General features: G+C 52.9%; 6 protein-coding genes across 6 annotated transcripts; 3 read left to right on the top strand and 3 right to left on the bottom strand.

The window, feature by feature from the left end:
• J4E82_003263 (uncharacterized protein) lies at positions 1-1752 on the top strand (the record flags this gene model as incomplete). The annotated part of the gene is made up of 1 exon (XM_051729552.1): positions 1-1752. One exon carries the CDS (start codon positions 1-3, stop codon positions 1750-1752), a length of 1752 nt encoding a protein of 583 aa, XP_051590586.1.
• Positions 1753-2196: 444 nt separating this feature from the next.
• On the bottom strand, positions 2197-4038 carry J4E82_003262 (uncharacterized protein; the record flags this gene model as incomplete). The annotated part of the gene is made up of 1 exon (XM_051729551.1): positions 2197-4038. One exon carries the CDS (start codon positions 4036-4038, stop codon positions 2197-2199), a length of 1842 nt encoding a protein of 613 aa, XP_051590585.1.
• An 887-nt stretch (positions 4039-4925) lies between these two features.
• Positions 4926-6885, bottom strand: MFS1_1 (MFS sugar transporter; the record flags this gene model as incomplete). The annotated part of the gene is made up of 4 exons (XM_051729550.1): positions 4926-5959; positions 6029-6072; positions 6130-6509; positions 6625-6885. The coding sequence occupies 4 exons, from the start codon at positions 6883-6885 to the stop codon at positions 4926-4928; spliced, it is 1719 nt and encodes a 572-aa protein (XP_051590584.1).
• A 1873-nt stretch (positions 6886-8758) lies between these two features.
• On the bottom strand, positions 8759-12003 carry J4E82_003260 (putative NRPS-like protein biosynthetic cluster; the record flags this gene model as incomplete). Its single annotated transcript, XM_051729549.1, has 2 exons — positions 8759-10744; positions 10795-12003. The coding sequence occupies 2 exons, from the start codon at positions 12001-12003 to the stop codon at positions 8759-8761; spliced, it is 3195 nt and encodes a 1064-aa protein (XP_051590583.1).
• Positions 12004-14030: 2027 nt separating this feature from the next.
• Positions 14031-14709, top strand: J4E82_003259 (uncharacterized protein; the record flags this gene model as incomplete). The annotated part of the gene is made up of 2 exons (XM_051729548.1): positions 14031-14255; positions 14305-14709. The coding sequence occupies 2 exons, from the start codon at positions 14031-14033 to the stop codon at positions 14707-14709; spliced, it is 630 nt and encodes a 209-aa protein (XP_051590582.1).
• A 1014-nt stretch (positions 14710-15723) lies between these two features.
• Positions 15724-17052, top strand: J4E82_003258 (Glycerol-3-phosphate dehydrogenase [NAD(+)]; the record flags this gene model as incomplete). The annotated part of the gene is made up of 2 exons (XM_051729547.1): positions 15724-15782; positions 15858-17052. The coding sequence occupies 2 exons, from the start codon at positions 15724-15726 to the stop codon at positions 17050-17052; spliced, it is 1254 nt and encodes a 417-aa protein (XP_051590581.1).
• Between the last annotated feature and the right edge of the window lie 116 nt (positions 17053-17168).

Raw genomic sequence — 17168 nt, 5'->3', positions numbered from 1 at the left:
ATGAAACATTTATTCCGTAATCCACGCCTGTTCCCACACCTTGAAGCCTGGTCAGGACAACTACCAGGCATCACGTCTGGATTCTTTCTCTGGAACTCTGGAACAGAACCGCAGAAGAGTTCTGTCGGCCTACTGCGAGCCATCATCTACGAAACCTTACAAGACTTGATCTTTGGGCCGTTGGAAGAAGATGGGATCATTGTGCAAAACCTATTCTCGGATCGCTGGAATGCTTTCCTATCCTACGCTGGCGGTCTGCACGAATTTAATTTCCCAGAACTAAAGGCGGCATTCGAGGGCTTGGTCAGTGACGCGAAAAAGAAGTTCTTCTTCATGATTGACGGGCTGGATGAGACGGAGGATTATCCGAAGGAGTTGATGGACCTTGTGTTCAGCACTGCGCGAAGAGACAACGTCAAATTCTTGCTCTCGGCTCGAAGCTCCCCAGCTTTCCAGTCAGCTTTTGAGAACAAGCCTAGAATGATGCTGGAAGAATATACCAAAGACGATATACATACCTACTTGGCCACGACGTTCAACATGGAGGCCAAGCTGCAGGCATTGAGGGGAAAGATGGACGGAGAAGAAGAAAGCACTATTGTCAGGGTACTTGCGGAAAAGAGTTCAGGGGTGTTTCTGTGGGCACAACTCGCAACCAAGTTCCTCCTCGAAAACCTAGAACCCGACTCGGATTTTCTCATCTTGAAAGACCGCGCGGACGCCCTTCCCTACATTCTCGACGACCTGCTCGCCCACATACTCAGCAAACTCGCCCCAGAAGACATTGAGGTAATCAACAAACTGCACAACCTTCTCTCACACCAAAACACATGTCCTGCTATCCTTCCATTCTCATTTGCCTATACAGCCGAAACACCAGCCACATTAGCCGCTGATGTACGGCCTTTGACAGCGGTCGAAATAAGTAAGAGAGTAGAAGACATGCAAGCCTTGACTCAACAGCGCTGCAAAGGGTTACTGTCTATCTTTGACACCACGCCATCCGACCAACATGCCAGTTTTGAGAGCCTCAGAATGAGTTACGCCCATCGTGCGATACGCGATTACTTCCTCGCATACCCCGGTCTACTGCAAACGAGCCTGAGCAACACATCGGAAGAAAACAACTGGAATCCAGCGCAACAATGGGCGAATGCTCATCTTTGGTTACTTAAAACACTCTCTCCACCTACCACCAAACGCTCCAGCAATGGCAATACCAACTCGAAAACATCAACACTCCACGTGTGGACCCCACTTTCTAGTGCATTAGAAAGTAGCCTCGAGTTACACATTGCCACAAACAAATTCCCACTAACCTACATCGACGCTGCCCTAACAACAGCCATCTTCCTTGCACTACGAAGTGAAACCGGCCACGACCTTCCTCAATACGCCTCATCGTCACATGTCGCGTCCACATCAACAACACCTTCTGCATCCACAACCCCGACAACCCTTACAACCCCCCTCGATCTAGCCGTGCTCCTCAACCTCACCGCCTACATCGCGCTGAAAGCCAAAACCACAGATCGCCGTGAAGTACGCCACGCGCTCGACTACAGCCGCGGAATGCGAAAACGAATGGGCGTTGGAGGGGAGGAAGTCTGGTTATCTGGACGGGGAAGGGAGAGGCTGAAGAAAGAGTTTGAGAAGGGGAGGCAAGACGGGGAGGCGCTGTTGGAGTATTATGCCAAGGCGGTTAGGTTCGGGGTCAGTAAGCCGGAGCTTGAAGCGCCGGAGTGGGTTTGAGAGGTACACGAGCAACAGGCTGGTTGATTGGACTTACGAATTGGAGTAAGTAGTAGTGATGTACCGGGAGGATGGTGTAAGGGGGAATCTCTCGCCATAGCGCATATTGATAGTTTGGAGGAACAACGTCGACGCAAATGAAAACATAATCCGATAATGATGAGGAGATTAAGCTTCTTCTAGTTAACAGAAATAGGATGGCGGGTATCTCGGGGTAGAGAGAGTGTCCGTGTATGTAGTGTTTCCTCCCTCTCTCTCTCTTTCTCTCTTAGCTGCAAATAGATTACTCGAACGAAACATACAACCAATCCACCGACTCAAAGTGCTCGAAAGCCAAAAGTAGAATGCTGGGAAAGAAGGATAAGAAGGAGAGCCATGTACAAGGCGTGACAATGACAGAAGCATGAAAGGAAAAAGACGTCAGTCAAGTAATTAAGCTGCCGGTTAGCTCTTGGCACCAGACGCTGTGCCCTCCTGCGATGATCCCACGAGTTTATCCCCATGCTCCTGTCTCAACCTATTCACCTCCTCATCATCCGCCTTGGCCGGATGACCATCGCCCCTCCAGCCCTCATGGTTATTGCTTGGGCGAAACTCCTTGGCATGGTACTTCATTGCATCGACCCTGGCCCCAGCCTCTCTCTGGACCTGGTGTCTTAGATGCCTGGGCGACATTTCACCTTCTTCCTCTAGACGGTCCAGTTCCTCCACATCACTACTACTCATACTACTGCTCCTACTGATCTGAGTGTAGACCACGGCGTCGCCCTCCTTCTTCTTACGCTCGCGCTGTTCGTTCTTCATGTGTTCCATCTTCTCGGCGTCGCCTTGGCAGTCGAGTGTACGTATGTGTAGACCGGGAAGGTTTTGAGACATGAATTCTTTGAGCTGGGGAAGGAGTTTGGCGTTAGGGCGGTAGGTGCCTGAGTCGTTGTCGATGACGAGTTCGTAGTAGGCTGGGTCTTTCGGAGGACCTTCTTTGGGAGGCCCGCCGTCGACGTCGCCTGGGGGATGGGATGTATTGTTTCCCCCTTCATCCGGCGGCTTGCGGTCCTTGTGCTTTAATCTTCTGATGAAAAATTCGCCGGAGAACGCGACGTATGCCGCGACATCGCTGTGCATAGTGTGTTTGCTTAACATGTCGATGCCGAATTCCTTGCCAGTTTCTGTGAATCTGAAGAGCGCATCGAGGGTCAAGACGTAGGTGAAGATCCTCCCACCTTGATCGTAGTGGACTAGTTCGAGGAACTTTTGCGTGAATTCCTGGCAGGGTGCGGGCAAAGTTTTGAATTCGGTGGCATGATCGAAGTTGTACACTCGTGCGTGCTGGTGATGTAGTGCTTTTGAGAGGATGAATCCTCGCACGCCCTTGGCGGTGAACATGCTCTTGACAAAAGGCTTGAACTCGACGTAGCGGTGGTACATGGCTTCGGGGACTGGGCCGCGCATTTGCATTTGGTTTGACTGGAAGTTGTACTTCTCAGGCTTCTGCTTGCCGCTCCTGCGCGACACTTGGCCATCGTTGTTGGGCTCTTTCTGACCCAAGAGGCGTCCCAGAAGCGGAGAATAGTGCCGTATCCAGAACTGTGGACCAATTGTATAGGCACGCCCGCCGTTGTCGTCTTCGGTCCTGCCCAGCACTTGTACACTGACGTTGAGCGTGCCATTCATGTGTTGCGCCTTGCCGAAGCAAACAGCCATTGCCCGCAGCGCATAGGCCCGCTTGCTCACCATGCGCTTCTTGATGGGATACGTCTGGTCTTGTATGCCTCCCCAGTTCTCGTTTACTGCAGGGACGGTAACGTGGACGTTGCCGAGGCGGTCGTCATGGTCTGCAGGGTCTTCGTCGTATATGCGGCATTTGAGGTTGAAGCCTGAAGCGGGCACGTTGGCGACTACCCACTCGCAGTCCCATACAGGATCGGTGCTCTGTCGCACCGTCGGTGTTCGCAACGTCAACGGCGGGTCTTCTTTGTGTCGTGTGGGCAGGCCGGTGAAGAGCTGGGCGACGATGAAGGGATCGGCGCTCAGGGTATTGATGTCGGCGAGCGGCAGGTTGTTGGCGCGATGCAGCGTGAACTTGACGGTATAGCCGGGAGGTGCGCGCGGTATGGGTGTGTCATCGAAGCCACCTTCCGGGCCCTTCTTCTTGCTGCCGAACGTATCCGTCTTCTGCGGCTTTGGGGGCTCGTGGTCAGCGCCGTCGAAACCACCCGCCTTCTCCGGCACGTCGGGCGCATGTCCGTTCAGCGCGTCTTCAGGCTTCGCATCCTTCACCTGTGCCATGGCTGCGATGCGCAATGCGCGATGGTGACTCGGTGTGGGAACTGTGCGGCGTGCTGGCTGTGCGGAGTATTATCGCGTCTCGGCGCAAGGGAACCAGGGCGCGCAACAGAGGCCAGCTAGCAGTAGTTGGAGATGTCAAAAGTGAAGTGTCGCAAAACCACAAAGGTCAGCTGGCGCATGGCGTGGCAGGATGTAAGCAGAATATGCAAGGCTGGAAAAAGAAGCGCCGAACGCGCAATCGCAGGCGGGCGCAGTGCAGGATGGATGTTGATCGGCAGTGGGAGAGGCTTGACGGGCTTGACCCTGCGAAAACAAGCTTTGCTAAGCATCAGCCCAGACGCTGACCACTTTACCCAGCCACATCCAACCTATCCAATCTAACAGCCCGTGTCAGCTGCCGTCTCCACTCGTCTCCTCTTCCCACCCGTCTTGACTGGGCTAGGGACTCGCATGTGACATCCAAACCTGGCCATACCACAGCGAACGGCCTGACGTCACGGCGGGTGGCACCGGCTCGACATGCACCGGCAGCCAAAACAACGTGCGGGTATACTATGTAGCAACAACACGTGCATCATGTGATTTTCATGTCGTATGTTTACTATTAGATCTACATTTTCCATGAGAGAAGAGTCGTCATGTTTCTGCCAGCACATCTGCCAGCTCATTCAAAAAGCAAGCTGCCATGTCTATCAGTTCATCGTCCGTCTATTACAATGTATATGTGACAGTACAACGGTACTGCCATGCAAAACACAAGAACGCCGCGCTCGCTTCCAGATGCGAGTGCTAACTTGCCGCCGAAAAGGGTATCATACAGTCCATGGACCAAGACGTCCAAGAAATCGTCATGTCGAAATAAAGTTTCTATCAAACGCCAGACCACGCTACGCAGCAGCCATGGTGATCTGCTTGCCCTTCATCGACTTCCACTGCACGAACGCCGCGCCGACAATTGACACGGTGCCGCAAGCAACCGAGACGTAGAACGTCTGGGTCAGAGTCAGGTTGTAGGCTGTAAGCACACCAGACAGATATTCGGGATCGATAGCATGCTTGAGCTCAGTCGCACCGGTTCTGAGAACGATGCTTGCGTCAAGATCAGGCACGATGCTGGCGAGGTTCTTGATGAGCTGGTTGGTGAAGACGTTCTGGCCAACTGAGATGAACAGAGCGCCACCGAGGGTTTGCGTGAACATCATAATCGCAGTACCGATAGCTATATCATCGGCCGGCAACACTGTCTGAACAGCGACAAGAGTCTGCTGCATACCGAAACCGACTCCAGCACCGAAGATGAACTGGTATCCGATCCACTTGGAGGAGCCACTGTCAACTTCCAACGTGGACAAGAGACCAGCACCGATTGCCATCAAGATGGACGAGACCAGCATGAATGGGGTGTAGTAGCCCAGAGCTGTAACGAGCCCACCAGCAAGCATTGAGATGATGACGAGTCCCAGGATGGCAGGCAAGTTCATGATACCGGACTTGGTAGCCGATGCGCCCTTGATCGCCTGGAACCAGATTGGAAGATAGTAGACGATGAGGAAGAATGCTGCACCCAACATGGCACCAAACCATGCACTGCCCCAGACGTTGCGGTTGAGGAACACGCGAGGGGGCACGGTAGCATCCTCCTGCTTCCACCACTGGATGGTGATGAAACCGGCAATGAGCAGAACGAAGAGGACTAGGAGCGCGATGATACGTCCACTGTTCCATGCATACTTGCTACCACCCCACTGGAGGGCAAGCAACAAACAGATGATAGCTGGTAAGAAACACGCGGTACCGGGAAGATCGAACTTCTGAAGCTGTTGCTTCCAGGTAGCCTCAACCTTCTTGCCGCGACGCTTGACATTGAGGAAGGGGATGATGAAGGCAGCGGTAGCGGCACCGAAGGGAAGGTTGATGTAGACTGCACACCGGAAGTCAGCGGATGGATCCACAAAGCTTGATCGTACCTCATATATGAGTAATCACTTACAGCACCAACGCCAAGTCAAATGGTCTGTGAAGGCTCCGCCCATACTAAGCAATTATTAGTCCACGTCGATCTTAGATCCCGAATCTTTCTCCACAACTTACAGTGGACCAGCGACAGACGCAATACCATACATGCCTCCAATGAGTCCCATGTAAGTAGGACGACTACGCAGCGGCACGGTAACAGAGATGATCAGAATGGCTCCAGAAAAGATACCGGCTGCTCCTACACCAGCGACTGCGCGACCAATAATGAGAGCTGTTGAGTTTGGCGCAACACCGCAGATAAGCGAGCCGAGTTCGAAGATGAAGAGGGCGATGAGATATACCCATTTGATGGAGTAGTATGTATAGAACTTTCCGTAGATCAGTTGCGTCGCGCAAGTTGTCAGGAGGTATGACGACCCATACCATCCCACGTCGTTGAGCGCTTTGAACTGATCTGTGATACGAGGAATAGCTGTTGCGATAATTGTGTTATCCTACAAAGGTATGGCTGTCAGTATTGATTATAATTAGGTTTGACAGGTGTAGCCGCTGTCGATCAACGGCTTACCAAGGCAGTGTAACCGGGGATTACAGAGAGATGCAGCTTACCAGTGCCATGCAAAACACACTCAGACAAAGCGCCAGAGTGATGGCAGTGAGCTTCCATTTCGTCGGGTATTCAAAGTTGTCGTCATCTTCCAACGTTGGCTCGGCTGTTGAGTTGGGTCGCGACGACTTTTCGCCAGTGACGGGCCGAGCAGCATCTACTGCAACGCCAGCAGCAGGGGCAACGGTTTCAACAGCGCCCTTCTTCTCGTCGATAACAGTGGGCTGGACGCTAGGCGCAGCGGTTTTCTCCGAGTCCGCCATGCTGGAGGGGCGGAGCTCGTTATTTGTGTCGCTCATGGGGAAAGCGCAGAGAGGCCTTCTGATGTATACGCGATGATGCAGGGTAGTTCGTGAGACAAGTCGTCAAAGCGCCAAGGAAACAAACAACCAGATGGTTGCGAAGAAAGAGCGAGAAGCGGATGAACCCTTGGATAAGTAACTAGGCAAACACTTCGCAGGGGCGGAAAGTGTAGCCTCTATATACTACCCGACTATTCTGGCGGGCCAAAAAGGAGGTAGGTACGAGACCGGAGTCAGGGCTGAAGCGAATCGAGTGCAACCGATGTTTCCCTTGCCTGACGGAGACATGACAATCTTTCGTCCCCGTCTGCGGCGTGGGCGCTAGAATTAGCTGCCGGGTTTCATGCTCGCTCACCCATGCGCACAACAAAGCTTAGTACCGGGGTCTCGGGGGTCCATTCCTCGCATACATCGTATCGTACCTAACATCTGACTAACCCAGACCCTTCCATTGTTTGCTTTCGTCGCAGCATGCCACCAGGTTTCGTCCGTGTAGAGTACCTTCTCACCGTCATCTGCCTCTTACTGGCTGCCTGAACCCCACCACCACGCTTCCAAACACCCATTCCATCTCTCCGCCGGTGACTCGATGAGTTTGCGATTTGCACCTATCGTTGCATCGCAGGGGCCTTTCGATTACCGAGGACCTGGATGCTGAGTCTAGAAACGTGCTTGCGGTCAAGAAGCTTCGCGCCGTTGCAGACGATCTTGCGGCTTAGCTAGCGTCCGTTTGCATTAAGCGTTCCGGACAAGGGACGGACTCCGTGGGCGCCGATTTTTTTCTTTCGATACGGTTCATCACCATTATGTTCTCACTATGAGCAGGTTTCTTGGGTGTACTACCATCACAACGTGGCGCATCCTCCTTTGTCTCCATGCGCTTATGCAATATTTCAAGTTCATCGAGTTTCTGCTAACGATTATGTCCCCTGCGTGCCTGATACTGCTCTGGAATTTCGTCCGTGAAATCTCAAGTTATCTTATCTTATCGTGCCTTCTATACACGATGTTGTTTCGTCCGTGAACCCTCATCACCACACGCGTGCAAGATTGTGTGTAGCTGCCTGAAATCGATCCTCACCGGCTAAATTTCACCATTGTGGATATCCACTTACAGGATACCGTTCTAGCCTCGTCAACCAGGCAAGCCGCCAAGCTCATCTGACTCGCTCTTGTAAAGGCTTGGCATGAGGGTCGGGGACTCGGAGGAGAATTGCGCTCCGCTCGCCTACTACTTACGAGAATGCGACGGGAGAAGATGACGCATCACTAACGCGGCTGCAGGTATGTGTCACGGTGGCTGCCTTGGTAGAACCGTGGAATGAAAAGACGATGAAAAGTTACATTGCCTTGTGTAGTCCACGCTGCAGTATCTCTCTTGCTGAATCGGCGTATGCTGCTTTGGCAAAAGTGTCCGCTTCGGAGAGATTCTACCAGCAGTCTATGGTGTTTACTCTCCGAGGATCGTCGCGAGTATCTTCACCAAATCCGCGACGCTCTCAGAGTAGCCGAGTCACACTATCACAGCAATGATCCATTGAGCCCGTTTTTTTCAGCCGCACAGCATCTGCGTGCACCCTGCACGCGGCTATGCACTCGATCGTTTAGCAGGTATGTCACAGTCACACCATGCATATCGTGCTGCAAATGTAACATCCGAAGAAGCAGAAGACGGAATAAAACGGTCCGATTGACGTGTTGAAATCGCCATGTAGTTTTCTAGTTTAACACATGTTGGATGCCTGATGTTGACGCAGGCTTGTTTCGCGGCTATGACAGGTACTGGACACCCTCTGAGCATACCGCTGCTCCTACTTTCCCCCGTTGACTATTTTTATTGCACGTTCTGCTGGATCCAGTACCAGATTCTTTCAATGTACTCCTTGTCCAGGGGCTTGACGTCCCTCAGCGCCGGTACGCACTTGCTCGTTTCCGCTGTTGAGAACTGCGGTCTTGAAGTACTGTACTCCATACCGTTGCCGTACGACTCTTTCCACAATCCTAGTAACTTCAGCGCAGAATGATTCGAGTCACCAGCCTGCTCTAATCGCTCCACCCACTCCTTGGGCGTAACAATTTCGAACCATTCCTTCTTCTGCAGCCACTGCAACATCTGGTTCCAGTCGGGTTCCTGATGCGGATTCAATACATGGAACACTGGCATGTCCTCTCCCCCCTTGATTGGACCAGTGGCCTCAAGGAACGCTTTCGCAGCAATATTGACAGGTAGCCAGTCTAGAGGCTCGCTTCCAAGATCGGGCAAACATTTAATGAGCTTCGCAGTACTCAACATCATAGGCCAGGCTTCCTTCGTGTTCCATACCCCTGACATCGAATCACCAGCAAGCTGACCCACACGGACAACTGTGATACGTCCGCGAAGACTCGTCCGATTATGCGCTTCAAGGCAGATATGCTCTGCAACCCATTTTGAACGCGAATAACCCAGCGGAGACGCAGAAGAGGGCTCCGGTGATAGTCGCTCGGGTAGCTCACCCGATGCGTCGAGAGAGCCGTTCATGATGGCCGCAGTGGAAGAACAGTATGTGAAGCGCGGAGGCTGCGATTGGGGTGACTTCAGGGCGAGATCGAGCAAGTTTCTTACACCGGCTATGTTGTCTTTCTCAAAACTGCGCAACTTGAGACGGAAGTTGACAGTCCAAGCAACGTGGACGATTGAAGTTACTCTCTGCGCAAGGAACTCGTACACTTCGTCGCTAAGCCCCAGACGTTTTTCTCCTAGTTGAGACGTCACGATTTTGATCTTACCATTGGGGGACCCCGATGATAACAGGTTAACCAATCCACGCTGCTCTAGTGCTTTGCTCACACGTTCCCTTGCTGCATGCTCATCTACCCCTCTGACAAGGCAATAGACAGCTTCAACATTCGACGTCTTTTGCAGCAGGTCTAGAATGTGTGCTCCCAAAGCACCGGTGGCTCCTGTAAGTACTACCACTTCGCTGCCTGTATTGTCTCCAATCAATCCATTTGTGGTGGCAGTTTGCTGTGGTGTCGTCTTGAACGAGCCGTATTGCTTTACCAAGTCCAGCATCAACTTCTCTTCGTCTTCACCATCGGAGTCGATCTGACCATGCCTCTTTCGCAAGACGTAATCTGCCAGTCTTCGTATAGTACCACAGTCTTCGACGACGCTCATTGGAAGCTGGCCTTCAAAGTTGGGTATCAAGCGTCTCAAGCGCGTTCTCAACTGCATGCACGCAATAGAGTCCACCCCGTAGGAAAACAAGTCCATGTCTTCGTTTAATCCTGCCGTCTGTCCGGTCATGCTTTGGATGAGACCAATCAGATGCTGAGGCAAATCCTTGTCACTGACTTCAGGTGATGACTCGGAGTCTTGAGATTTGTATGCGTAATTGATGATGTCTTCGAATCGAGATTCTGCTGCTCTGCGGATGATCGTCCCCTTGCTACTCTTTTCGAGCGGCTCGTCTTGATGAGAGAGGGGGATCAGCATGTCAAAGGGTATTCTAGCATGGTCTTGACTCTCGCTGTTCAATTTCTCGACTTGACTCTTGATACATTCAAGAAGCTCTTGGTCTGACATGTTGCTCGCCTCCTGTGATCGCAGAAGGAGAGCACCTGGGAAAGGTCGGTTGTTGCCGAATATCAACACATCGTCGAGGTAAGGCGACGTCGCGATAGCGTCTTCCAAGGGTGCTGGGTCGAATTTCTTTCCTGTTATTAGTGTGAGCTGTGAGTCTGCTCGCGAATGATACAGCCATGCGTCTTTAATCGTTGGGTGTGCCGCGAATAAGTCGGCAGTGGCGAACGATCCGTCTGGTCGATTCTGTTTCGCCTATACCAAAGTCAGTGAAGGATCCTGTCTCTTCATTTCGTAGGAGGTACCATGTGCGGCCATCCCGGCTTGATGATCAGTTCAGCTAGATCATCTTCACGCCTCTCAAACTCTATCAGATTTCGTGGATTGTAGTTTCGAAGATACTGCCAGTCATTATCGGAGGCAAAATTTCGATACGACGATAGAATGAAGCCACACTCCGCACTCCCAAATCTTGAGATGAGGTTTACTCGATTCTTCACCAATCGATCGCCGACTTCTGCTGGCAACGCAGCCCCTCCAACACCCACGATGTCCATGCCCTGAAGCACTTGGAGACCTTTTCCATCTGCCTCCATCATCTGGAGAACATACGGTACCGACGAGAAATATCTGACCTTAGGCAGTCCCTCAGTCGCCGCGTATGACCTAGCCACATCCAGGCAACTACAGATATTGCGTGCTGTTATGGGCATATCTTTGCTTGGGAAAAGCCAAATCATAGCATTGCTTGTCCAGCATCGGAAGAGATCTGCGATGCCACCATGATAAAGTGGCGTTGTGGTGAACGACGCTAAGGAGGGGATTCTAGGGAGATGTGGAAGCACGCCAATAGCGGCGCGATGAGACTGTGGTATAGGCTTCGGTAGACCTGAAGAGGTTCCAGATGTATGATGGAGATACGCGATTGCTCTTTCATCTACGTGAAGAGGTTCGATGCTGGTTCCTGGCGAAGTCTGGATGACTTCAAAGATGTCTTCTGTATCGCTCATAGGCAGCAGGCGTACTTCTAGCCCAGAAGTTCCCCGCTCTTTTGCCAGATTCTTTGTCTCTTGCGCTCGTTCTGCATGAGCAGCATCGTAGAAGAAATCAGAAACTTCGCACGATGTACAGAGATGTAGTATGGCAGCTGGTTGACATTGTGGTGCTATCAGAAGAACAGAGTATCCTAGTCTGATTAGGCCTAACCAGGTGAAGAGAAATTCCGGAGAGCTGTGGCACAGCAAAGCGACCGTCTCTGCCTTTCCAGAAATACCAAGAGACTTTGCCAGGCGTGAGGCGAAGACATTGGTGCCTTGGTCAACGTCTGCAAATGTAAGAACCCGATAATCCCAATTCTGTTGGCCTGTTCGCGGTATGGGGAAGCCAACGGCGGGGAGCAACGGATGATGCTGGGATTGCTGACTGAGAAAGTCGCTAATGTTCCGGTATGGCTTCGGATTGGTGTTCAGGGCGGCAGCTTGACCGAGTGTGCAGACGAAGTAGTTGCTCTGCATTTTGGGATGCATACCAGGGATGAGTGTGTAGACTGAACTTTCCGGTCCAATGGCCTATGAGGCTGGTTTGTTGATGCATCGGGTTCAATGGCATAGAATTTGTGATTACAGCGGCGCTGCAAGCCCCATTAGTCGTGACATCATAGTAGCTGCAAAGGCAATAGCGACCCTGCAGCTGCTCTTTAGGCAAACTACTGTATAGACAGCGCATGTCAGGCTGTACTTTGGCAAAGAACATGAGGTTGCATACGGCAATTCCACGATAGCAGCAAGCTTTGGACTATTCGCAAGCCTCGGGGTAATACATAGTAGATCAGTTGCTGCGCGCACGAACCATGCGTTCGACGAGGCTTTGCCCACCCAACGCAGGCCTATGACGCGAGCCGCCATTTGGTCGCGTCAAATTGGATGTGTTCAATAGCACTCATATCCCTCAGTCGTACATGGCGCCACGAAACGTCTAGAAGAGGCTCGAGTATCTTCCTGTGCAAAGCAAACTCGACAAACGGTTGGAGAGCGTCGTAGACCCACGTAATCTGCTTACGACGGGCGTTACCATGTACAGGCTACGCCACAGTCACTATCGCATTTCTGGGGTAGCGAATGCGGGCAATGTTGACGCGTCGACGCCATCCAGTAGCGGCTATCAAGGTGTCGCGATAGTCAAGTCGCAAGATGTATCGTACCCTGTATGTGGAAGCCAGGACCATCTCTTTCTGGCTCAGGTGACAACAGCACATCAGCGCTTCTCCGCTCTTGCTCTCCGCACAGCGGGCTTATATCCGATGCGGCACAACAAGATGTTGTTTTGGGACGGATAGTGGGGAGAAAGTTGCAGCTAGCAGCGTGGCGGTGTGTGGCAATGCGAATAGCTTTGCAGGGAACAGCGTGCGTCTTTTAATCCAGATTTGTCAAGGAAAGTGATTGGTGGTGCCCATTGCATGCCACATGCATTGGGCCGGTGGATGCGTCGTTCGTCTGTGCGGCCCGAGGATGTATATGCGGGCCACCTAGCAAGGCAATAAGCTAGGTAGACAAAGCCGGAAGTCATGGATGCGGCGTTCCTCCAGTGACAGCTGTGTTTGCTGTGGCTCCAATCCTGCATCCTACGTTTCTCCCAGATGCCGCCGGGTCTTGACGCGACATGAGATGAGATCTGAAACGGTGCGACACTGAGGATGCGGTGAATCATGCAAGGCTGCAATTGTTTTTGGCCGGCTTATAGTCAACAGTGGAGCTCGGCCCGCACGACGAAGCTTGACCGTCATTGAGAAGCCCCGTACGTGTCAGTAGATGGGGTTTGCGCAGAGAATGCGATGCACGGTCGACGGTGACTTGGGACCATGTTCCTTTGCCTTGAGCCAAGCTGGTCAACATTAATGGGCCGGGGCGGCTCCATCACGCAGCCAACCACGACGTGCATGGCATGGGGATTGCAGATGCGCCTAAACGGTTGGCAGCTCGAGTACGAGGCCGCTGGACGGAGTGCTGGTGCCGCAGGTGTATATCCGAAGCGTGGCAAGTTTTGCGTCTGGCGTCGTCTGAAACAACACCGCGGCCAGAGTGACGATGGCCGTTCGCAGTGTCGCGCCCGACCTCATGTCAGCGCCCGGCACGTCGGCCTTGTCGCGATAGAGATGCAAATTGAGCAATTTCCAAGCGGGCGGCATCGAATAAGTCGCCCAGGTAGACTTTCGGTCGCGTCTGAGCGTATCTTCAATCCAATTGCCCTAGCTGCTAGAGGCAAGCACGGCCGGCTAGCGTTGTTGCTCTAGCCCGTGCGCTCGAGCATATATTCCTGCCCTCCCCAGCAACACCCGCCTCTTCTATCCGTTCCACCAAACCAGCATTAAATCACGCTGTAAGTCCCACATCCTCTGCGACGCAAGCACAGCGGCTTATATTGCGCCCATTGCCCCTTCAACTTTCGTCCCACGCCCTGTCGCTCGCCTTCTCCACCACCACTGCCGATCTCCCGCTAACTCTGCTCCTCGTAGGCATTGATATTCTCTGCCCCATCCACAACAATGCTCTACTCTTCCATCCTCGTCGCCGCCTCGGCTCTCGCCGGCTTCGCCTCTGCGCAAAACGCCACAGGCTCCTACGACACCCCCATTCCATGCTGCACTGTCCCCGCCAGCTCTGTGCCCCAGGATGACAAGCAGACGTGGTGCAACGCCAACCAGAACACCTGCGTCGAACTCTGCGGTGGCCAGGGACAGCTTGCCAGCAACGGCAACCAGTGTGATTCGGTAAGCATCTTCATCTGGCGCGCAACGATAGCCACTAACATGTCCGCAGCAAACGCTTGAGTTTTCTTGCGACTGCCGAAACGGTACCGATGTGAGCGACCAGATGGACGCCTACCAACAGACCGTTCCCGGTCTCATGTGCCGCTACTGGTACGACCAGTGCATTGCCGCCACCGGCTCCGATGCTGCTGCCCAGTTCCAGTGCAACCAGGCCCGTGACAACGAGTGCGGTAACCTGACCACCCAGGACGCCACCGATTCCGGTAACTCTGCCTCTGCTTCCGGCAGCGACAGCAGCCCATCCGCTACCAGCAGCGGTTCCCCCGACAGCACCAGCGAGGCTTCCGCAAGCGCTGGCTCCTCTACCCCTACCGGTGCTGCCGGTCGCATTGCTATGTACGGCACCCCTGCCCTCGCTGGTGGTCTTTTCGCGCTTTTCGGCTTCGCCTTGTAAGCTAGCAATACTGTAGATGGATTGCGGGCCGGTCCCAGTTGGACGGTAATGAGGATGGATTTGCGTCACGGATACTAGCAAGGCTGTACCACGTATCAGTCATCACGGCATAGCGTCATCAGCGCTTCGACGTTGGAGTCATTGCTTTCACTGCTATCTACTTGTTCATGGCGGCTTCATGGGAGACGAGGGGAGTTTAGGAAGATACTTAATGCGATGTTATGAAAGGACACACGACTTGTAATACCCAATACTACCAATACCGCCACTACCATGTTTTGCCTGTGTGTTTTGTGAAGCTTGAACTCTCACACTATTCATGTGATGCGCCGTGCGCACATGTCCAGTGTCATCTGCGTATTCCATTACTTGAGAAGCCTCGCCATGTACCTAGATGTAAAAGCATCGCGCTTTCCCCGCAGAAAGCAACTGCCAGCTGTTTGCGCAGGGACTCGAGATGTACCACGGTTCCATGAGCTGTAGTGCTGGCAACCGCGATGCCATTGGTCAATGCCGGGGGCATGATCAGCCGGCTGGATGATAGGCGCTCTGCAGCTAACCCATGTCTCTGACGCATGTCTCCGAAATCGTTCCTAGATCCAACATTTTGGGTGCTCCCGATCAAAGTTTACCATCGGAACCGCTTTTTGCTCGATACTTGAACACGCCCTCACCGCCAACAGTCCACTTGCCAGCTGAAACCCGCTTTCGGCATCGCCGCATCACAAGCTCACAATCAGCAGCAGAGCCGAGGCCACGCGGACCCTGCGCTTACCGAGACAGCAGGTGTGAAAGTCGCAGCCCGAGCAAATGGGGACTTTTACTGACCGCATCCAGACATCATAAACATATAAAAAAGTGGCGGTCTCAAGGTTTCTTGCGCTCGCGTCACACTCCCCTACGCAATACGTCACTCCGTATCGCCTACTCCAAAATCTGCGCAAGCGAGTTGCAGTACCCATCAACACACCATACATTACGAACCTGCAAAGAACAAGACATACATCAAGGACAATGGCGACTCTCAGTGCTGGACGCAAGCACAAGGTGACCATAGTTGGCTCCGGCAACTGGTAGGTGGCTGCAGCAGCTCGTTGGAGAAGATGGGGCTATGGACGGCTGCTGAGATCAAGAGCTGACTGGTACAGGGGCACCACAATGGCCAAACTAGTCGCCGAGAACGTGAAGGAGAACCCATCCCTGTTTGAAGAGACTGTGCAGATGTGGGTGTTTGAGGAGGAGTACACCATCCCGAAAGATTCGCCTCACTACAGCGGCTCCGACAAGCCTGAGAAGCTGTCGCAACTCATCAACAGGGTTCACGAGAACGTCAAATACCTCCCGAACATCACGCTTCCTTCGAATGTGGTCGCCAACCCCGACCTACCCGATTCCTGCAAGGACTCTACGATGCTCATCTTCGTACTCCCGCATCAATTCATTGCGCGGTCGAGCCAGCAGCTGGTCGGCAAGATTCTCCCTTACGCACGAGCTATCTGCTGCACAAAGGGCGTGGACGTCAGTGAGAAGGGCATCAGGCTCATGTCAGAGACAATTGGCATGACTCTCAACATCTACTGTGGTGCTTTATCAGGAGCGAACATTGCTTCTGAGATCGCTCAAGAGAAGTACTCGGAGACGACTGTAGCATATGACCCGCCACCGATGGACTCGCGCAATCCTACCCCCAGCGGTTCGCCCAATGCCTCACAGACTGATCTTACTGCTCACGTGGACCTTATCGATCCGAGCAAAAAGAAACCTAGCAAGCGCTCAGCGCATTTGACTGCTCTCCCCAACGAGTACCCACCTCTGTCGCACGAGAACGTCCGGAGGCTCTTCCACCGTCCCTACTTTCATGTACATATCGTCAACGACGTCGCTGGTGTCTCACTGGGCGGAGCGCTGAAGAACATCATCGCGCTTGCAGCAGGCTTTGTGGATGGTCTGGGCTGGGGAGACAACGCCAAGGCAGCTGTAATGCGTGTTGGTATCTTGGAGATGGTCAAGTTCGGCAAGGCTTTCTTCGGGGACAGTGCTCGCACAAGCACCTTTACTGAAGAAAGCTGTGGTGTCGCCGACGTCATCACTTCATGCTCGGGTGGTCGCAACTTCCGCTGTGCAAAGATGTCTGTCGCCCGTGGCAAGACCATCTATGAGATCGAGCAGTCTGAGCTCAATGGCCAGAAGCTCCAGGGTACCAGCACTGCCTACGAGGTCAACGAGTTCTTGAAGGCAGAGGGAATGGAGGCCGACTTCCCGCTCTTCACCGCTGTCTACAACATTCTGGAAGGCAAGAACAAGCCCGAAGACATTCCCCAGCTTATTGAGAAGAAGCCATGACTAGAAGGACCCAAACTCTAGGAGTCTTATACACAACGGTACAAGACTGTAGAGCGGAGTACTTCATGTTCAACCGAAAGCGGATACCCCTTTAGATAGAATTGATTCCTATTGGA

This window comes from Alternaria postmessia (assembly GCF_024291825.1).
Source record: "Alternaria postmessia strain BMP 2775 chromosome Unknown scaffold_14, whole genome shotgun sequence".
Lineage (NCBI taxonomy): Eukaryota > Fungi > Ascomycota > Dothideomycetes > Pleosporales > Pleosporaceae > Alternaria > Alternaria postmessia.
The sequence above is the reverse complement of the archived record's forward strand: the minus strand, read 5'-3'. Positions and strand labels throughout refer to the sequence as shown.